Source organism: Pteropus alecto, unplaced genomic scaffold (assembly GCF_000325575.1).
Source record: "Pteropus alecto unplaced genomic scaffold, ASM32557v1 scaffold43, whole genome shotgun sequence".
NCBI classification, from domain to species: domain Eukaryota; kingdom Metazoa; phylum Chordata; class Mammalia; order Chiroptera; family Pteropodidae; genus Pteropus; species Pteropus alecto.
The window spans coordinates 6,507,701-6,528,491 of record NW_006435764.1 but is presented as its reverse complement, the minus strand read 5'-3'; the positions used below and the strand labels follow the sequence as shown (position 1 = coordinate 6,528,491).

Sequence of the window (20,791 nt, the reverse complement as noted above, 5' to 3'; positions counted from 1 at the left end):
TATGAAAGGGGATTGTATACATTTTGGCCCTTTACCCCTAAATTCTTGAGCATGCATCTCCTGAAATGATTTTCTCCATCTAGTCATCATATTATTAGTACCTGATAATAGCAAAACTGAGGCCAGAATGCCATCTGTTCTATGTTTATATTCAGATTTCTCCACTGGTCTAAAAATATGTTTCAAAGCTGTCTGTCTGAGGCCCATGCATTTCATTTGGTTGTCATATCTTCTTTAATGTCTCAAATTTCCCTACCTTTTGGGGTTTTTTTTTTTCCCTCTATAAATGTAGCCTTTTGAAGAGTCCAGACCACTTGGAAGGAATGGCCCCTAATCGGGAGTTGTCTCTAATCTGGGTTCATTGTCCTTCATAATACCCCATGGTATTAACTTTCTCTTCTCCTCTCTTTGTGTCGTACCTGCCCTTAAATCACCCACATGCCAGCCAGGGTCGATAGGAGCACTGAAGGCAAAAGTAGAATACTCTTTATTAGCTCTTGGTGGAGGTTCAATTTGACATTCTTTTTCGTCTCTTCCTAGGACTGCGAAGAATGTATCCAGCTAGAGCCGACCTTCAGTAAGTGCCTTTCTGCTGCCTCTTCCCCTTGATTCTGGTCAAAAGATTGAGAGGAGAAGGCATGATCTTTGGCTGTATGTCTTTGCAGCCTGGAGCATTTAGCTGCTATCATCAGCAGGCATGAAGGGTATTGGTGTTCATGCAGAGGTGGAAGTAGTAGTCCTATGAGCTGTGTTTTGGATAATGTCTCACCTCTCTCATTTCTGTCTGCAGTCAAGGGTTACACACGGAAAGCAGCTGCCCTAGAAGCGATGAAGGACTACACAAAAGCCATGGATGTCTACCAGAAGGCACTAGAGCTGGACTCCAACTGTAAGGTAGAGTTGCTTCTCCTTCGGATCTTTTCAGTGTTTAGTCACTTGTCCTTCTGTGTGTCTGTGTCTTAACCCTTCTCAGTTATCTCTGTTATTTTGGACCTGCTGAAGGAGTGAGGCAGATTGTGCTAATGGCCACTCCTTTTGGCTTTGCTGGAATGCAGGAGGCGGCAGATGGCTACCAACGCTGTATGATGGCCCAGTACAACCGACACGACAGCCCGGAAGACGTGAAACGACGGGCCATGGCCGACCCCGAAGTGCAGCAGATCATGAGTGACCCGGCCATGAGGCTCATTCTGGAACAGATGCAGAAGGACCCACAAGCACTCAGCGAGTGAGTAGAGTTGGGGGAGATGACCTTGAAGGAAAAAAACAATGAGAATGCATGAGGTTGGTGGGGATGTGATGAGCCTGGGTTGGGTATCTAGCGTAGTGTGTTTTTACAAGGTCGGCAGTTGGTGGTGGACTGGAAGGGCTTCGTTTACTGTTAGTCTTAATAGCTTAAGTGGTCAGTTGAAAAGACCAGCTTTTGGCCTTTTGAGCCACTCTTCTCTTGCTCAGGCCTGCTTCCACGTCTGGAAGTGTACATTCCCTTCTAATAAAGCTTTTCTACTGTTAAAAAAAAAAAATCCCTTTCTCTGGAAGAATGGTTTCAGTTTAAAGCTGTGTCTGTGGACTCCTGCACATGGAGCTGGTCAGGTTATGACTGGATGGCACTGAAGGCCTTTGCAGTTCTCCGCCGGGACTTTTTCCTTAACCCCCTCCTGTTGCTGGTACCTTCTGGGGAGTTTGCATTGGTGATTACTCTGAGAGCGAGTAAGACTTGTTTTAGGTTGTCTTATTTCAGATAACTTTGCTTCTTCTTCATTAGACACTTAAAGAATCCTGTAATAGCACAGAAGATCCAGAAGCTGATGGATGTGGGTCTGATCGCAATTCGGTGATGACTTGCTCACCATCCCCCTTCCCTTCGCCGTCATGTGGAAAGAGGAGCTGGGAATGCGGCAAGCAGCACGGAACAGAAGGGAGAGAAGGGGAAAAAGCGAACAACTTATCTCTATATATTTATACAGATCTGTGTGGAAGATACAAAGACTTGTACCTGTGTTACTCTAGCCGCTGCCTCGGGGCCCTCCCAGCACATGCATGGTCTCTTCTGCTGCCCTTGAATTCCTCTGTCTCCATCTCCTGTCCCCAGTTGCTGTCTCAGCTGCTCTCCCATAGTTGATTATTTTTTATTTGGGGCAGTGGACATGTATGGGGAGGGGAGGGTATTCTTCCCAGCCTCAGGTCCCAACTGTCTTCACATTGTTAATTCCACGTCCCTTTCTCCAATAAAACAAGCCAATCGGGCGTGGTTATACATTGCGATGTCCTTGAGTAATTTTTTTGCCAAAAGACTGAAGTGGCTGTCTTGTAGGGGTGGCAGCCTGGGGTGGGAGAGGTGTGTGTGTGAATTGGCTTGACTGCAGACCAGGGCCTCTTTTTTTCTAATGGGCAGAGAGGGCAGTGAGCTTGGTTTGGTCACCCGGCTTTGCCGAGGCGGTCGCTAGGTGGCGCCGCCACTCAGTGCCTGAAAGGGAACCTGGCCGCTCTACCGAGTGACCAGGTTCATATAAACCTTCGGGTGATTCCCATACAGTCAGTTCTCCACACTCTAATCTCAAAACCAGAAACCAGCTAGACCCAGAGGACACGGTTCCCCCCAAGAACCCAAACTATTTCCATTGCAAGAAGTGCATTGGGCCTTTTTGGGAGAGAAATCTGGCAACTACTATGTTTTAGTTTTTAGAGAAAGCACTGCGTTCAGCTGGCCTTAATGTGGTAGATTTTAACTACACTTCCATGGTCACAAGAAACTTTCTAAAACTCTCTTCTTGGACTGGGATGGCTTCTGGGACAGGGGCAAAACTTCCTCTTTTGCTCCAAGAGTAGCTTTCTAGGCTAGGAAGCCGCTGAGGCCAGCAGCTAGCTGTACTTCCTGCCGCCTTGACTTTGCATGAACTGGCTTCCCCCTGGGAATCCCCACAGTCCCTCTCCCCTGTTTGGGTGGCACAATTCAGAAAGCCTGGCCTCCACAGGGATTCTGCTGTGCTACCCTTCAGGCTCAGTTTCCTCAGCCCCAAACATTCTCTGGAAAGGCCAAGTTCCTGCGGGGAGCCAGGAGTGGGCACAAGGCCTGTCTCCCACAGTGTACATCCACATCCTAGTGCAGGGGTGGGCGGGAAAGGTTGGGCTATCGGGGACCCTCTGAGGTCATATTTGAGTAGGGACTTGACAGGAATGATCGCACTGGGGGTGGGGGAGAGCATGTTGCCGGTAGGACAGGAAGTGACAGATTTGAAGCCTTACCTGTAGGGGTGGGGCAGGAAGGTTGTGAATGATCCAGCCAATTTCTTTTTGTTTAGTTGTTTCCTGGGGCAACGCTAGGTTGACATGTATGGAAATAGAGTCCCAATAAAGGGGACAGGAAGGATTTAAGGAAGTTGTTTCTCCATGGAGCCGTCAAGTATCTACTTTGTAGTGATAAGGGACATTGAGTCTTAAGCTGGCTTGACCTGCCAAATCCTAAATAACCTGGATTCCATCCTTTCAACCCCATGGCTCTCCTTGTCAACCCAGTGATGTTTTATGGCCCAAAGGCACACATCTCATGACACGCTGGAGATGGGAGATGGCTTCCTACAAGGGAACCTAGTCCTGAACACAAACTGGTGGCTTCTCTACTTTGAACTGAGCTATCCCCCAAATGAGGGGACCCTTTGTGTGGTGTTAGGTCCACCAACCCCACTCCTCCCTTGCTTCCGGTCCTCACTTGTAACCAAGGCGGGGCCACCTTAGAGCCCTGAGCAGCAGGCTGGCAATTTGCTTCCTGCACCCAGAGCCACCAGCCCGCCCTGGGGAGGGGCCGAGCCCGCCCTGCTTAAGATAAGACGCAAGGGCTGCCCTCTGAAGGAAGCTACAAAAAGGAAGCAGAGGTGAAGGAGGCGCCCAGCGGTTTGCAGGTGTTTAGGCTGAAGCCAGGAGTGACTGACACTCCAAACCCCATCTGCAGCGCCGACCCCTTGCAGGCAAGGTAAGCCGTGCCCTTTCTCTTCCTTGCCCTCCTGCAGCCCCTCTGCCCAGCATGCTCCTCTCTATGGCAGCCTGGTCTTTCCAGTGCCCTAGAGAGGCCTCAGCTGGTCTGAGGTGTTCGGCTCTCAGCTTTAGGCCAGGATTGGAATTATTCTCTGACCTGGGTTCACAGCCATTTCCAGGGTGGGCAGCTGCCAGTGTGGGCTTGGGGTGAGCCGTGGGCTGGGAAAGCAGACAGAGGTTGTGCCCAGCTCTGCCGTCAAGCTGGGTGATCTTGACTGAGCCCCTTCGCGCTTTCACTGGGTCTGTCTTCCCGTCTGTAAGTGGAAGTGGGTTGGACAACGTGGTCCCTGAGGGCCCTTTCGGCTTAACCGTCTGCGATGTTGAGAGGGTCTGAGGTTTGCCTGAGTTGGTGTCTTGCTGCTGCCATGGCCTGCAGGCTTGCTCTGCTCTCCTACCTGTCCAGGGCGCTGTGGGGTCTCTTCTGCTTACACACAGGCAGCCTACCAGGCCCAGCACCCCGATCCACTTTGCTTCCTTCTCCCTCTGTAGAGCCGCTGCAGCCATGGCGGGCATGAAGACGGCTGCCGGGGACTACATCGACTCGTCCTGGGAACTGCGGGTGTTCGTGGGAGAGGAGGATCCTGAGGCTGAGTCAGTCACCCTCCGCGTTACGGGGGAGTCGCACATCGGCGGGGTGCTCCTAAAGATCGTGGAGGAGATCAGTGAGTGCCCCTCGGTCCCGCTGCTGACCTCAGCACCATGGGGCGGCTACGACTGGTGTCCCTTGGCACTTCCGGGCCATCCCTGCTGCGCAGCTCTCGATAACAGTGTCACGGTGACTCAGGCACCAGCTTAATCATCTGGTTCCAAAAAAGATGTTTCCCCAACTTCCCCTCCCTCCCGCTGTCTTCTCTCCCTTCCTCCCACTTCGGCTGGTTCTGCTCGGTCCCCAAGGAGCGGGCCTGGCCACAGACCTCCATTCATCCACTTGTAGAGGCAGAAGGGGTCTTGCCTGGGCTAAGGAAGAAGTAACATTCCAAGGGTCTGAGGAGAGGTCAGAGGGGCCTCCTGGGAACCTGGGGGCCCTGCTCCCGCACCTCCTCCCAGGGCGGAAGGGCTCCGCAGGCTGGTGACAGGCCCTGCCCCCACAGGAAGTTACAGAGGAGCAGCCTGTGGTATCAGCTATTGAGAGCAGTAGGACAAGTGACATGGGGGCTTCTCATGGCCTTTCCCTGCCGGGGGTGGGGGCTGTCCCTTCCTGGGAGGGCGGTATACTCACTCCGATAGCCATAACCGGAAGGCAGGCCCATGATAGTCCCAGCCAGGAGTCTGGGCGGCCCAAGGGTGGGGGTGGGCGGGTTTCCTCAGACCCAGCAAACCCACCATGTGCCTCCTGGGAGGAAGGTCAGTTGGCTTGTGGACAGGACAGGGCCCCAGGGACAGCCTGACCAAAAGGCTGAGACGGTGAGGGGAGCTTCCAGAAGGCAGGGCGCAATGAGGCCGTGAAAGCAGAAGTGGGGAGCAGAGGGTCCCTCAGGAGACTGGGCCTCAGCCGAGACTCAGGCGGGCCCGGCTGAGCCAGGGCAGAGCGAGTGACGACCTGGTTGTCCCCAGGGCATGGCACATGGCAATATAAGAGGACTAAACAGAGAGTCAGACAGACAGACCCCACTCCTCCACCCCTCGCACAGCTCCCCAAGACAAGTCATTTCAGCTCCTGTCCCCTGCGATGGGGACATTGTCCCCACCCCTCCTGCTCTCGCTCGTTCCTTAGAGCATCCCATGCCTACGGATGCTCAGCTGAGCTGGGCCATGTGCAGCCCCCGGCCTCCTGGGGCGCAGCCAGGCAAGCGAGACCCATTCTTCAGCGGCCGGCACAGAGCCGAGTACTGATGCAGCAAAGGAGGATCCGGCTCGGGGCCTGGAGAGGTCACACCCAGCGTGGGACAGGGACACCTCCCAGGAGAAGCCACTTAAGATTGCTGAGAGGGGGCCGCAGCAGAGAGCAGGGAGGCATGATACTGGGACAGGGGATTTTCTGAACTGGGGCCTCTAGGCCAGGTGGAGGGATGCCTGGAGCGTGACAAGAAACAAGGCTGGGGAGGCTGTCGTGAGAACTTTGGAGGTAGAGGGACTGTCAGGCCAGGGCAGGTCCCTTGCGGGCCGGAGGCAGGGAGGCATGGCCTCCCGCGGTGTGTCCGCAGTGAGGATGGAGGGTGGGTTTGGAGGTGAGGTTAACATCCATTAAATGTAGTGGCTAAAAGTGAAAGGGACGACGCCCAGGCCTGACAGGAGAATCTTCGTCACCAGTCCCCAGACGTGGCACGGAGTTGCTGGTGAGGAGGGCGGGCGCCTCCGTCCGTGTCAGGCAGATGGAGGTTAAGATGCGGGCCTTGCAGCTGGGACGAGGAGTCATTGCACTTCTAGCCCCAGAATCAGGCACACGGCCTGATGAACAAGGCTCCTGGAAAGAGCAAAGCCGGCGGACGTGCCCCTCGGCTGGGGCTCGGTGCAGGAAGATGAAGTCATAGATGAGGCGATGAAGTCAGGAGGAGGCCATGGCCAAGGAAGGACAGGAGGGACAGGACAGGGACAGGCCAAGAGAGGGGCCACAGAGGAGCGGGGAGTGGGTGCCAGAAGGCCGAGAACAGAGTGAGGGCACAGGGGAGTTTCAAACATCCCGGAGAGGGCAGACAGGTCAGGCCGGGAAGCTGTCTTCATGAAGCAGCACTGGTGACACTAGGGACCATGTTGGGAAGCAGGGAATTGGACCCCTCGCATGGAAGGGCTTTGCACACTCGCGGGGACTGTGCTCATCCTTGGTCCTTGCGCTCACCTCGTGTCATTTTGAGCTCCTGGAGGGAGGGGGAGGGGACACCATGTGTCCTCCATCGCTAGCTGCGTGACGAGTGAAGTATTCACATTTCTGACTGAATGCTCACTGGTGTGTTAACGTGCCTGCATGAGTGTGTCACAGACACTGTGCACTTACCACAGAGCAGGCACCGTTCAGCGACCATGAATTAGAAAGCTAAGGCACAGAGAGGTTAAAGGCTAGGCCAAGTTCACAGAATTAGGAACCACTAAACATTTACCGAGCGCCTGCGGCTGTGTACCAGGCACAACCCCAGGCCCTGCTGTGGCCTCAGCCTTGAGGAGAGGCCAGTGAGCCAGGAATTGTGGGAGGATATAGAAAGGCTGCAGTCCATGCGGTGGAGACACTTAAGACTGGGGCATCGGGATTCTGAGTTGAGAGCTCCCTAGGAAATGATATAGCAACTGGGCCCAGAAGGACAATCAGGGTTAGCCAGCAAAGAGCCATTCTGCCGTGACCTCGGTCCTAGACCCCACGCCCACACAGCCTGGTCCTGCTCGTGGCTTGGACGGGGGAGGGAAGCCACCACAGGCCTCTGAATCCTAGGCTTCTGCTCAGCGTTGGGGGCAGGGCCCTCCGGAGCTGATGTGTACCCCCACCTTCCCGTGGCCCCACAGAACGTAAGCAGGACTGGTCGGACCATGCCATTTGGTGGGAACAGAAAAGACAGTGGCTGTTGCAGACCCACTGGACGCTGGACAAGTACGGTATCTTGGCCGACGCCCGCCTCTTCTTCGGGCCCCAGCACCGGCCCATCATCCTGCGGCTGCCTAACCGCTGCGCCCTGCGCCTCCGAGCCAGCTTCTCCCAGCCCCTCTTCCAGGCCGTGGCTGTCATCTGCCGCCTCCTCAGTGAGTCCCCAGATGATCCCCGCTCTGCCGCCCTGCCAGGGTCCTGAAAAGGGGCTGGTCCCCTCGCTTTACGGGCCTGGCTATTGTCCTTGCTGCTCTGTTCCCCATCCTGCCTGCAGGGCTGTGACCGTGGGTGGGGCAGGAGGTCACAGGGCAGGACCTGGCCCCGCTGAGGCCCAGCTCCCCTCAGGTATCCGGCACCCCGAGGAGCTGTCTCTGCTCCGGGCTCCTGAGAAGAAGGAGAAGAAGAAGAAGGAGAAGGAGCCAGAGGGGGAGGTGTATGACTTGACCAAGGTCGTCCTGGCTGGGGGTGAGCACAGGCTGGGCAGGCTGGGGGGCGGGGCACAGGGGACAGGCCCACGAAGCCCAGGGCTGGAGGCCAGGCCCGGCTGACCCCGACCTGCGCTCCAGGCATGGCACCTGCGTTGTTCCGGGGGATGCCGGCCCACTTCTCAGATAGCGCCCAGACTGAGGCCTGCTACCACATGCTGAGCCGGCCGCAGCCACCTCCGGACCCCCTGCTGCTCCAGCGCCTGCCCCGGCCCAGCTCCCTGTTGGACAAGACCCAGCTCCACAGCAGGTGCACCACTGGCGGGGTCTGCACCCCAGGCCCCCCTCCCGGGGCTCACACCCTCCCATGTCCTGCCCGCCCCAAATACGCGCCCAGACTGAGGCCTGCTACCACATGCTGAGCCGGCCACAGCCACCTCCGGACCCCCTGCTGCTCCAGCGCCTGCCCCGGCCCAGCTCCCTGTTGGACAAGACCCAGCTCCACAGCAGGTGCACCACTGGCGGGGTCTGCACCCCGGGCCCCCCTCCCAGGGCTCACACCCTCCCGTGTCCTGCCCGCCCCAAATCCACGCCTCCTGTTTCCCTGTATGTGTGCACTTGACCCCAGGCCCCCTGCCCAGCCCCCAGCCCTGCCCCAGTCCCAGCCCCAGCCCTGACCATGGCCTGTGCTGTGGCCTAGGTGGCTGGACTCGTCCAGGTGCCTCATGCAGCAGGGCATCAAGGCCGGCGACACACTCTGGCTGCGCTTCAAGTACTACAGCTTCTTCGACCTGGACCCCAAGGTGGGCCGGGCTGCGGAGAGGCAGGGTCTGGGTCAAGCAGACATGGGGACCGAGGGTGGGGGTCTGGGCTCCACGTTAGAGATTTTTAGGGGTCTGTTCCTCTGTCCGTTTGTCCATCGACATCCGTTCATTAACTCCGCCACACAGTGCTGGGCCTGGACTCATGCCAGGGGCGCGAGGGAGATAATGACCAGATCAGTGTAGACAGTGGCGAGGGCCCCTGGGAAGACTGCTCAGGTGGGCAGTGCCCAGCACCTGGGCTCAGGGGAGGCTTCCTGGAGCAGGCGGCACTGGGACCTGCAGGGACTAGGGATGAGCGAGGGACCAGGCTTCACAGGTAGGCGCCAGCGTGCACCTCTCCCTCCTGGCCTACGGTCCCCACTGACAACCACGCATGCCTCTGAGAAACCACCAGAACCCCACAGGCACACCCTGTGCCCCACTTCTCTGCTCCCCTTCGCTGCAAAACTTCGACCGCAGTCACCGTCTACAGAACCCTTGGGGTCTAGTGTCCTTTCTCCACGGAGTCCTGCCTCCTGCTTCCCAGAGTTCCCTGGGTTCTTGACACCTCTCTCCCCTCAGCCAAATCGACCTGCTGTCTTCCATGCCATCCTCATGAGGAAGCACAGCTGCTGAGGTGACCACGCCCTCCGTGCTGTCTGTCCCCTGCTCACTTCCCACCCACTTCTTACTCAGCCCCTTGTGACCCCTCGGCTCGGTGTCTCCCGCTGCCCTGAAGGCTCCTGGGCTCTCGCTCCTGTCTGCCAGCCTCTGGGCATTGGCGAGCCCCAAGCCTCCATCCCAGCCTCCTCCTCTCCACCCCTTCCCCCAGGAGTCTCCAGTCTCGTGGATTTAAACATCATCTGCGTACCTTATACCTCCCAAGTTTATAATCTCCAGCCCAGACATCTCTCCCCTGAGCTCTAGACTTGTGTGTTCAACTGTCTGTCTCGGCTCGGGTTCCTAAGAGGCCCCTCAGGCTCCTGCCAGCACCGGGACTCTGGGTTCCCAGGCTGCCCAGCGCCAGCCCCCACCACCCGCCACTCACGGGTTCATTGCAAAGCCCCAGACTTACACAGCAGTCTGGATCCTTCGCTCTCCCACCCACCCCATCCCTCATCGTTTCCTACTGATCCTCCCCTGAACTAAAATCCAAAACCACCCACTCTCCTCTGTCTCTTCGTCTGTCCAGCCATCAGTTTCTCTCATGTGGGTTACTGCAGCCCTTCCCAATGGACTTTTCTCCTCTCTGGGATCCCCACCCCCCACCCCGTGGATCTGCAATGAACATTTGCAAACACATGTTAGGTCATGTCACTACTGCTTAAAAGGCTTCTGTGGCTGCCTGTGGCCTCAGCTGCTGTTTGGAGGCTCGGGCCTCATCAGGCGGTGGGCACCTCCCTGCGTCCCACCCATTCCCGTCCACCTGGACCCTCCTCCTTTCCACTTCCTCTGCATCTTCTCCTAGGAAGCGTCTTGATCTCTTCTCTTGCCTTTCCTTCCTTCTTCTGGATTGAGTAGTTTTCATAATTCCATTTGATCTGCTTTCGATTAGCTTATTAGCTATGCCGCTTTCTCTTTTTTTTTTCAGCCATTGTTTTCGGGGTTATAGCACACATACACTACTACCGTCTGGTAACATACTGCTTCGCGTATAGTCTAAGAGCCTGACGACAGGATACTTCCACTTCCCCTCTTGTTATCACACACCTCACTTCGCGTGCAAAAGCCCACAATACATCGTCACGCTTCTTGTTGCTCTTATTATGATGATGACAACGCTGTCTTAAGAAATAATTCATATATCATATAATTTGCCCATTTGAAGTATACAACTCGCCGTTTTTTAGTATATTCAGTCATGCAACCATTACCACAACCAATTTTAGAACATTTCCATCGCCCCGAAGAGAAATCTCATTCTCATTAGTAGTCACTCCCTATTTATCCCCCAGGCCCCTCAGCTCCAGGCAACTACTAATTGCCTTTCTGTTGCTATAGCTTTGCCTGTTCTGAATCCTTCGTATGAATGGAATCACACAATATGTGGCTTTTTGTGACTGGCTTATTTCACTTAGCATGTTTTCGAGGTTCATCCGTGTTGTAGAATGGCTCAGGGCTTCATTCCTTTTTATGGCTGAGTAATATTCCACTGTATAGATATGCCACCTTTTATTTACGTCAGTTAATAGACATTTGTTTTTTTCCCCACCTGTTGGCTGTTATGAATAATACTGCTATGAATATTCATACCCACATATCTTCATCTCTCTTGGGTATATACCTAGGAGAAGAATTGTTGAGTTGTCATTGTTATTTCTACTTTAAGCAGTCAATTATTTCCTATCGAACTCTTTGTTTCGAGATCACTGTAGATTCACAGACAGTTATAAGAAGTATAACATACAGAGGTCCCAGTTTCCCCCGACCAGTATCCCAACCAGAATATTGACATTCATACAGTCAAGTCACAGAGCAGTTCCATCAGCCAAGTGTCCTGTGAAGACATTTAAAACATGGAAAAAGTCTTCTGTACCTGCCCACACATTCATCATTTCTGTGCCCTTTATTCCTGTGCATAGACCCAGGTTTCCAGCCGATAGCATTTTCTGTCTGCCTGAAGAATTTGCTTTAACATTTCTTGTGCTGATCCACTGGTGATAAATCCTTTCAGCTTTTGTATGTCTGTAATTTTGAAAGATATTTTTACTTGGTGAGGGGTTCTCGGTTGACAGTTTTGTTGCTGTTTTTTTATGATATCTTAACTTCACAGACTTGTGTCTTGCACTGCTTTCAACAATGGGTCTGCTTGTCATTCTTTGCTCATCTGTATGTGATGTATCTTTTTTTTCTGACTGCTTTTACAATTTTCTTTTTATCGCCAGTTTTAAACAATTTGATTATCGTGTGCCTTGGTTCATTTAAGGTTTTTCATACTCGGAGTTCATTGAGTTTCTTTCATAAAACTTAGAACATTTCAGGCCATTATTTTTTTTATTATTATTATTTAATTCCACCCCCCCTCCCCACACTCTGTTCCACCCCTGACCTATGGATGTTGCCATCTCCCCTTAAGAACTGGATCTTCGAAGGAGGGGCGTCTCCTCCCACGCACTCGCGGCGTGCACCCGGGGCCTGGCACACCCGGGGTATGGACGGTGGGTCTGCTGGGGCTTGAACCCAAGACCTTCTGCGTGTAAAGCAGACGTGCTAACCACTACACCATGGAACCACCCCAGGCCATTATTTTTTTCAGATATTTTTTCTACCATCCCTTTTTATGGTGTTTCAATTACATGACTATTAGACTGCTTAAAATCATCCCACAGATCACTGATACTGGGGTTTTTTAGCCTTATTTTTCTGTGTGTCATTTCAGATAGTTCTATATCTTTAAGTTTACTAATCTTTTCTTCTTCCATGTCCAATCTGCCATTAATTCCATGTCTAAAAGTTAAATTTTCGTCTTTTTAATATTTTCCATCTCTCTTTACTTATGCTTTTCTCTACTTTCTTGAACACATAGGATATATTTATAATAACTTTTAATGCTTTTCTCTACTAATTCTATCATCTGTGATAGATAGAATTAATTATATTTTTCTGCTTATTTTCATATCTGGTTATTTTTTATTCAATTCCAGACATTACGAATTTTATGTTCTTGGATGCTGATTTTTTTTTTTTTTTTTTTGTAGTCCTTTAAATATTTGTAAACCTTGTTTGAGGATGAAGTTAAGATACTTGGAAGCAGTTTGATCTTTCTAAGCCTTGAACATTAATTAGGCAGGACAAGAACTTCCTTTACCCTAGGGCTAACTTACCTCCTTACTAAGGGAATAGCCTTCTGAGTACCGTATCTGATGTGTCATATACATGAGGTTTCTCTAACCTGGCTGTTGGGGGTGTGATCTGTTCCCACCCTAGGTGAGGTCTAACAAATGTCTTCCCTGCTCCTTTCTAGAGTTTTCTCTCTGCGCTGCTGTCTCCTCTCCAGTACTGTCCTGTGAACTTGGATTCCCCAAATTCTCAACTACATCTCCTCAATCCCAGGGGATATGCTGAGCTCTGTTTGGGGACCTCCTCGCTGAGCTACAGGCTGCAAACTCTCTTTCCAGGCAGTTGGCTGGGGCAATCTTAGCAGTCACCATGTTTCCCTTCTCTGTTCTGTGTGGTCTGTCATCCAGTATCTAAAAGCCACTTGCTCTTTGTTGTTCTTTCTGTCTCTTAAATTTTATTTTTTGTCAAAGTAATATATGATGGCTTAAAGAGTTAAATAATCCCAGTAGGTCTGGAACAACAACAACAACAACAAAAGTAGTTCCCTGCCACACTTCTCCTTAACCCAGATCTCCAATCCCTAGAGATTGTAGATTTTAACTCTGCAGCTTTTTATTCTAGTGATTATGTCTATGGCATGTTTATATATTTCTATTCCTTGTTTTTTTCATTTCACACATTATCTACTGACTTTTTATGAAAGATGCAGATTTAGCTGTCTTACACCCTCCCCTCTTCCCCTACAATACACACATTTCTTTGCATCTTTCCAATTGAGCTGTGCTATAGTTGTTGGTGAAAACAACATGATCGTGGCTGTAAATAGTAACACATATAAACAGAGTTCTTAGCTAAGCCACAGAGTAATGATATTTCCTTTCTTGGTCAAGTTTTTCTTATAGTTCATAATTGCTATATTTTTATTAACTTATTTTTCTATTAATTGTCTGTGCACAGTTAGAAGAGAGACCCCAAAAGGCCATCTGGACATTCTCGATGTGGCTGTGGCTTGACAATGGGGGTCTTCGCAGTGATGAGTTGGGCTATTCCGTAGCCAAGTCCTCTCAACATAGCAACCCCAGCCACACTGCTGATTCCCTCTCTCTCGGGACTGTGGAATGGCAGGACTCTATACCTAGTGTGTGACTGTTGTCCTTGGACTATTGCCCTTCACTATTTCCTGGGAATTCCTATATGGGACTTGTTGGTTTCTGGATCCCTAGTATTCGTCTTTCATGTTGAACTCCCTTATTTCTACGGAGCATATATTTCAGTAACTTCCTCTAAAAGGATATGTGAGGCTTCCACAGTTTGAAATCCTGCATGACGGAAAAGGTCACAGTTCTGAGTCACATCATAGTTTGGCTAGGTATAGAATTCTAAGTTGGAAACATTTTCCTGCCAAATTTTGAAGCCCACTTTCCCATTGTCTCCTAGTTTCCAGTTTCCAATGTTGCTGTTGAGAAGTCTGATGCCGTTTTTATTTTTAGTCCTTCCATCTGTGACACACGCTTTTTTTTTCTTGGAGATAAGAGGGAGGTACCAGAAACTTTTAAAATCTCCTTATCTCTTAGTGTTCTAAATGTCTCGGTCGTATGAATATTTCTTCATTAATTGGCCTGTACACTTGCTGAGCCCTTTCAAATTAGAAACCCGGGTCCTTCAGTTCTGGAAAAATGCACTTAATAATTTCTTTAATAATTTTCTCCCCTCCATTTTTCTGTTCCTATTTTCTAGAACTTAGTAGATATTAGACCTCCTGGATTGATTCTTCAAGGAAACAAATTAGTCATTCATCTTTTCTCTCTTGTTTTTTAAGCTCATTGTCTTTTTGTTCTACTTTCTGGAGAGTTCCTTGACTTATCTTCTAACCGAACTATTCAATTTTGAATTTCTGCAGCTGTATTTTTAAGTTCTAAGAGCTCTTCTTTTCTGAGTGTTCCTTTTTAAAGCTTATAGCACTTTTACCAGCCCCCAGAAGCCCCGCCTGACCCCCACCCCTTTAGGCACTATCTCCCACAAGGACAACAACTGATGTTAATTCTAACACCACAGACAAATTTGCCTGTGTTCGAAATCTACATAAATGAAATCACGCGGTCTATACTCTTTTGTGTCTGGCTTCTTTCAATCAGCATTATGCTTATATGATGTGGTTTACTCTTTCTCATTGTGTATAACATTCTGTCCTGTCAATATACCACAATTAATTTCCATTGTACTGTTGATAGCATTGTGTAATTTCTGGATTGGGGCTATTATGAACAGAGATGCTATAAACATTTCAGTATATGTCTTTTTGTGAACATAGGTACACATTTCTGTGGAGTTTATACCCAGAGGCGGAATTGCTGGGTTCCAGGGCAGACATTGGATGACTGTTAAATAGTTTTCCTAAATGGTTGTACCAGCCGACACTCCCATCAGCAGTGTATGAGACTTTCAGCTGTTTCACAGCTTCATTAGTACTTGGTATGTCCCACCTCTGTAGGTATGTCCTACCGCCATTCTGGTAGATGTGTAAAAGTATCTCATATGGTTTTTTGTTTATATGTTTTTTAAAACAGCTTTAATGAGATATAATTTACATACCATAAAAATCCCCCAGTGTAAGCATTCAGTTTATTTTTAGTAAATGTCTACAGTTGTGTAACCATCACCAAAGTCCAGTTTTAGCACATTTCCATCATTCTAGAAAGTTCCCCAGTGCCCATTTGCCGTTGTCATCCCTCCGCCCACCCCCACCCCCCAGACAGCCACTGATGTGCTTTTTATGTGGCTTTAATTTACATTTCCCTGATGACTAATCAGGTTGAGCCCTTTTTCATAGGGCTATTAGCCATTTGGAGATCCTCTTTTGTCAAGTTTCTGTTCCAGTTTTTTTGCCAACTTTTATATTTACTTCCTTGTCTTTTTCATACCACTTTGGAAGAGTTCTTTATAACTTTGGTATATGAGTACTTTGTCACTTAAATACATCGTGAACATAGTTTCCTACTCTGTGCTTTACTTTTTCATTCTCTTAGTGGTTGATTTTGATAAAGAGAAGTTCCTAATTTTAATATAATCTGATTTATATTTTTTCCTATAGGATTAATATCTTTTCTGTCCTGTTTAAGAAATCTTTTTTTATTCCAAGATCACAAAGACGCAGTCCTGTTTTTCTCTAAAGGCCTTATTGTCTTAAGTTCTGCCATCCATCTGGAATTGATATTTGTATGTGGTGTGAGGTAAGGGTACCAAAAATTTTTTTTGACACATGGGTATCTAATTGACCCAGTGTCATTTACTAAAAAGAGTATCCTTTCCCCAGTGACTGCAGGATCACCTTTGTCCTCAGTCAGGTGCGGGTCTCTCTCTGACTCTCTTTGGTTCCATTGGTCGATTCATTTCCTCTTGCCCGTGCCACACAGTCTTAATCGCTATATGTTCCTATAATTGCTATAGCATCCTGTTGTTTTATGAGTGCGGTATGTTGCCTCTATAAGGATTTTGACTAGTGTTGGACGTTTTCTTCTGCTCCCTACATTGTCTTTATTTCCTCCAAGCTCTTTTTTTTGCCCCAGTTTGCCTTGATCTCTGCAGTTCATGCTGGCAGCTTTCCTTAAATGTGAGTGATCCTTGCCTGGCCTTTCGTATTTACAAGTAAGGCTCTAAGAAGCCAATCGGAAACTCTGAGTAGATGAATAGGGCTCGTCATTTTGCGGGCTTCTTGGGGGTGCTAGGGCAAGGACATCACTCTTTGGAGGGAGGGTTCTCTTTTAGCCATTGGTTTCTTAGCAGTGAAATTTCTGATCTCCTGACTGAGCGTAGAAGGCTCACCGCCAAAGTCTTGGGTGGCAAGTGGAGAAGGGCTGGGGGGTTTCACTTCTCAGAATGCCAACCTTCTCTTCATGCGTCTGTTCTCAGGAACTTGCACCCCCTCCACGCATATCCAGCTATGCCTGGAGTACCAAATGCAGGGGTACCTCCAGCTCAGCATTTCAGAGTAAATTTCTGGCTTCTTCCAGGTACCAGCTGGCTGTCATTTGGTTGCAGGGAGTGGGGAGGGACCTGCTCCTCTTATAGAATTTCTACAGTCCTCATCTCTGCCCATCCTCACCTCTCAGCCACGGGGTCCCAGACCGGAACCTCTCCAGGGTCTGCCATGTGAACGGGATGCCTTTGTCCAGATCTTTGTCCATTTTGCAGTTTGCTTTCTGCCTATTTTCAGAACTCATCAGTGCCTTTATCATAGAACAAGAGAGGGAGAATGTTGTGGGAGCCCAGCTGTCTTCCCCTGAAACTCAGTTCCTATTCACATTTTTGCTTCCCATCGTCCCAGATTTTGCTGGCATTTCTTACTTGCTCTAGTCCCCTCTCCTTTCCTTGTCCTTTTGAGTTTACCTTTTTTATGCTTTTGCTATCAATTTTGGTGGGTTTTAGAGGGTGTGGGCTTGGTCTTCTGTGGGTAACTGGAATCCTTTCTTGAGCTTTGCACACTCTGTTCCTTCTCTCTGGAATGTTCTTCCTATCTCTCTTCTCTTTAGTGGCCCATTGTCATCCTCAGGTCTCAGCACAACATGTCACCTCCTCAGGGAAGCCCTCCCTGAATACTTTCTCATGTAGAGTAGCCCCCTGCAACCCAGTTCCATTCTCTGTCATCGCCATCAAGCTTGTGGTGTCCTTGCCGGAGGGCATGAGTGAGCCACACCTCGCAGCTATTTCTCTTACGGCTTTTACTGCCCACTCTTGAATCACTCATTTATTGATGGGTTTACTCAGTCCCCATTTTTCCCTCAGCAGCCTGTGGGGTGCACAATAGACGACATATAGTCAACATCTGTACCAAAAAGTTTAGAGGGGAAAAGGTGCCACCTACCTGGGCAATTGGGACTGGCAGGCTGTAAGCCGGGGATTGGGATCTTCTGCCCATGTGGTACCACTGAATGAGCTTGTTGCAGCATGGACGGTGGGGCTGAAGGCTGAGGCTCGCGGGGGCTGGGTGCATAGGGTGCTCAGGGTACTTGGCACCTGACCAGCCCAGCCTCACCCTCTCACCGCTCCAGACAGACCCGGTGCGACTGACCCAGCTGTACGAGCAGGCTCGGTGGGACCTGCTGCTGGAGGAGATCGACTGCACTGAGGAGGAGATGATGGTGTTTGCAGCCCTGCAGGTGCCAGGCAGGCCTGGGGGCCCAGGTGGCTGGGTGCAGGCCAGTCCCGGGGCAGGAAGGGACTTCTGGAATGGGGCCCCATCTCTGGGGAAGCTCAGGGCACGGTGAGGGGAATGGGCTGCCGCTAAGCCCTCCCTGGCTATGTGCCCCACCCAGTACCACATCAACAAGCTGTCCCAGAGTGGGAAGGTGGGTGAACCAACTGGCACGGACCCCGGGCTGGACGACCTGGACACAGCCCTGAGCAACCTGGAGGTGAAGCTGGAGGGGTCAGCGCCCACAGACATGCTGGTGAGGAGGGGCTCCGATCAGAGGTGGGGGTCAGGGCCAAGCACAGGGACCAGGACCAGCTCTGACTCCTCTCGTCCCTAGGACAGCCTCACCACCATCCCAGAACTCAAGGACAATCTCCGGATCTTCCGGTGAGTTTGGGAATGGAGCTGGCAGTCCTGCTGGAGGGGCCCGGTGTGGAGAGAGAGCATGTCACCACCTCCCGCTCCCCTTCAGGCCCCGGAAGCTGACCTTGAAGGGGTACCGCCAGCACTGGGTGGTGTTCAAGGAGACCACGCTGTCCTACTACAAGAGCCAGGACGAGGCCCCGGGCGACCCCATTCAGCAGCTCAACCTCAAGGGTGAGGGTGGCAGGGGCAGGGATAAGGGCAGGGCTGCATGCCGGCCAGGTGAACGCTGTCACCTGTTTCCTCCTGAGGGCCATGGAAGAAGCCCTCTGTCCTGAGGTAGCTGTGCAGGGCTGACATTTGCCTGGGAGCCTCTCAGGCAGGGCTCCCCCTCTGCGGCCTTCTAGCCCACCCCTTCTTCTCCCTCCAGGCTGTGAGGTGGTTCCGGATGTCAACGTCTCAGGCCAGAAATTCTGCATCAAACTCCTGGTGCCCTCCCCCGAGGGCATGAGTGAGATCTACCTGCGGTGCCAGGATGTGAGGGCCGAGCAGGGGCCAGGGCTGGGCTGAGACTGGAGTGGGAACAAAGACAGGGGCAGGGGGCTGAATGAGAGCCTGGCCTGCCCCTCACCACCCTCCCGTGTCCTCTCGCCCCAGGATCAGCAGTATGCCCGCTGGATGGCCGGCTGCCGACTGGCCTCCAAGGGCCGCACTATGGCGGACAGCAGCTACGCCAGCGAGGTGCAGGCCATCCTGGCCTTCCTAAGCCTGCAAAGGACAGGCGGTGGGGGCTCGGGCAACCACCCCCAGGGCCCTGACGCTGCCTCCGAGGGCCTCAACCCCTATGGCCTTGTTGCCCCCCGCTTCCAGCGAAAGTTCAAGGCCAAACAGGTGCCAGAGGGAGTGGGAGGCGGGAATGACGATGGCATTTGCCTGCCTATCTTTGGGCCCTGGAACTCCACAGAGCTTTTCTCTGGAAAGCCACGTGCTCAGTTGTTCCTTATCCCACCATGTCCCTGAGACTGAGTGCGCTGGTCCTTTCCCTCTGCAAGGGGGGTCACAGTCCAGCCACCCGTGTGCACCTCAGCGCCTGGCTCAGCTCATTTTGCTGAGTGGTGGTGAGGGGGTGCATTCTGGTGGCCCCACAACGGACACTGGCCCTGCCCCAGGCTCAGCGTCCTGTCTCCCTGATGGGGACAGGCAGGGGGTCTCAGGGACTTCGGGGGCCCCTCACCAGTGTGGTCCCACAGCTTACCCCACGGATCCTGGAGGCCCACCAGAACGTGGCCCAGCTCTCGCTCTCTGAGGCCCAGCTGCGCTTCATCCAGGCCTGGCAGTCCCTGCCAGACTTTGGCATCTCCTATGTCATGGTCAGGTACGAGCCCACCCTAGCCCACTCTGCCCTCGCCTGCTGCCTGGTGAGCAGCGCCCTGAAGCTTCCCTTCCTGTTCTCTGTGGGCAGGCCTGACTGTGGCACCCCATGTGCCCCCGCATCCTGCATCCCCACAGCAAACATGAGAGAGAGAGAGAGAGACAGAGAGACAGAGAGACAGAGAGAGAGACAGAGAGAGAGACAGAGAGAGACAGAGAGAGAGAGAATCAGGCCAGGCCAGGCCAGTAGGAGATCCAGCTCCTGTCCGAGAGAGAGAGAGAGAGAGAGAGAGAGAGAATCAGGCCAGGCCAGGCGAGTAGAAGATCCAGCTCCTGTCTCAGCTCTGCCATGGACCTTTCCCTCTCCGGGCGTCGGTTGGCTGGTCTGTAGGACAGGGCCAACACTGGCTGCTGTGACAAGGAGTGCCCCCTTTGCCCGTTTTCCAAGCCTGCAAAGATATGAGCGAGGCATGGACCATTTGCCCGATGCTGTTAAATGCTATAATGATTATATCAATTAACCCCCACTATCCAGATGAGGAACTTGAGGCCCAAAGAAACTTGCTCCTGAGCACCGCATCAAGCTGTCTGGGAGGGCTCTGAGGCCATGCAGGGTGGGGCCCTGGCTCACAATCTGTCCCCTTGGGGGCCAGGTTCAAGGGCAGCAGGAAAGATGAGATCCTGGGTATCGCCAACAACCGACTGATCCGCATCGACTTGGCCGTGGGCGACGTGGTCAAGACCTGGCGCTTCAGCAACATGCGCCAGTGGAATGTCAACTGGGATATCCGACAGGTGGGCCCAGAGTGGGGGTGGGGGTAGGGACAGGAGGCTGGGCCAGACCCATCCAGAGCAGGGGCCGCTCCCTTATCTTGCCCCCACCAGCCCCTCTGCCTGCCTGCCCTGTAGGTGGCCATCGAGTTTGATGAACACATCAACGTGGCTTTCAGCTGCGTGTCTGCCAGCTGCCGCATTGTGCACGAGTACATCGGGGGCTACATTTTCCTGTCAACCCGGGAGCGGGCTCGTGGGGAGGAGCTGGATGAGGACCTCTTCCTGCAGCTCACAGGGGGCCACGAGGCCTTCTGAGGACCGTCTTACTGCCCCTGTCCCGCTCACCACCTGCCATGGCCACTCATAAGCCCACACGCACTGGAACTCACTGCCCCCACCCTCTCCAGACACGCATCAAGCTGGGCACATTCGCCCACTCACTGGCTTTGTGCAAACCAGGGACCTGGCTGGGCCTGACTCTGCCATCCCCCAGGCCAGGGGAGTGGGCCCTGAGCTCTCTAGTGCCCGCCCTTCCCTTGTC

General features: G+C 52.1%; 2 protein-coding genes across 2 annotated transcripts in view; both read left to right on the top strand.

Annotated features, from left to right (window-relative positions):
• Positions 1 to 2,262, top strand: part of STIP1 (stress induced phosphoprotein 1) — a 12,360-nt gene extending 10,098 nt beyond the window's left edge. The window contains exons 11-14 of the mRNA XM_006911165.2: positions 541 to 577; positions 791 to 894; positions 1,056 to 1,228; positions 1,766 to 2,262. Coding sequence (XP_006911227.1) covers positions 541 to 577; positions 791 to 894; positions 1,056 to 1,228; positions 1,766 to 1,838 — 387 coding nt within the window. The 3' untranslated portion in view covers positions 1,839 to 2,262. The remainder of the gene's footprint in view (positions 1 to 540; positions 578 to 790; positions 895 to 1,055; positions 1,229 to 1,765) is intronic.
• Positions 2,263 to 3,256: 994 nt separating this feature from the next.
• Positions 3,257 to 20,775, top strand: FERMT3 (fermitin family member 3). The gene is made up of 15 exons (XM_006911164.3): positions 3,257 to 3,970; positions 4,522 to 4,694; positions 7,465 to 7,698; positions 7,889 to 8,008; positions 8,110 to 8,278; positions 8,669 to 8,771; positions 17,600 to 17,707; positions 17,864 to 17,998; positions 18,080 to 18,129; positions 18,215 to 18,339; positions 18,536 to 18,642; positions 18,763 to 18,996; positions 19,356 to 19,480; positions 20,130 to 20,271; positions 20,386 to 20,775. Exons 2-15 carry the CDS (start codon positions 4,535 to 4,537, stop codon positions 20,563 to 20,565), a joined length of 1,992 nt encoding a protein of 663 aa, XP_006911226.1. The 5' UTR covers positions 3,257 to 3,970; positions 4,522 to 4,534; the 3' UTR covers positions 20,566 to 20,775.
• Positions 20,776 to 20,791: the final 16 nt, after the last annotated feature.

Excerpts from the sequence above, each read along its gene's own strand:
- FERMT3 (XM_006911164.3), top strand. The coding sequence starts at position 4,535 with ATGGCGGGCATGAAGACGGCTGCCGGGGACTACATCGACTCGTCCTGG. Across the intron at positions 8,009-8,109 it reads CAAGGTCGTCCTGGCTGGGG|GCATGGCACCTGCGTTGTTC; the intron begins GTGAGCACAGGC and ends CCTGCGCTCCAG. Across the intron at positions 20,272-20,385 it reads TCAACTGGGATATCCGACAG|GTGGCCATCGAGTTTGATGA; the intron begins GTGGGCCCAGAG and ends CCTGCCCTGTAG.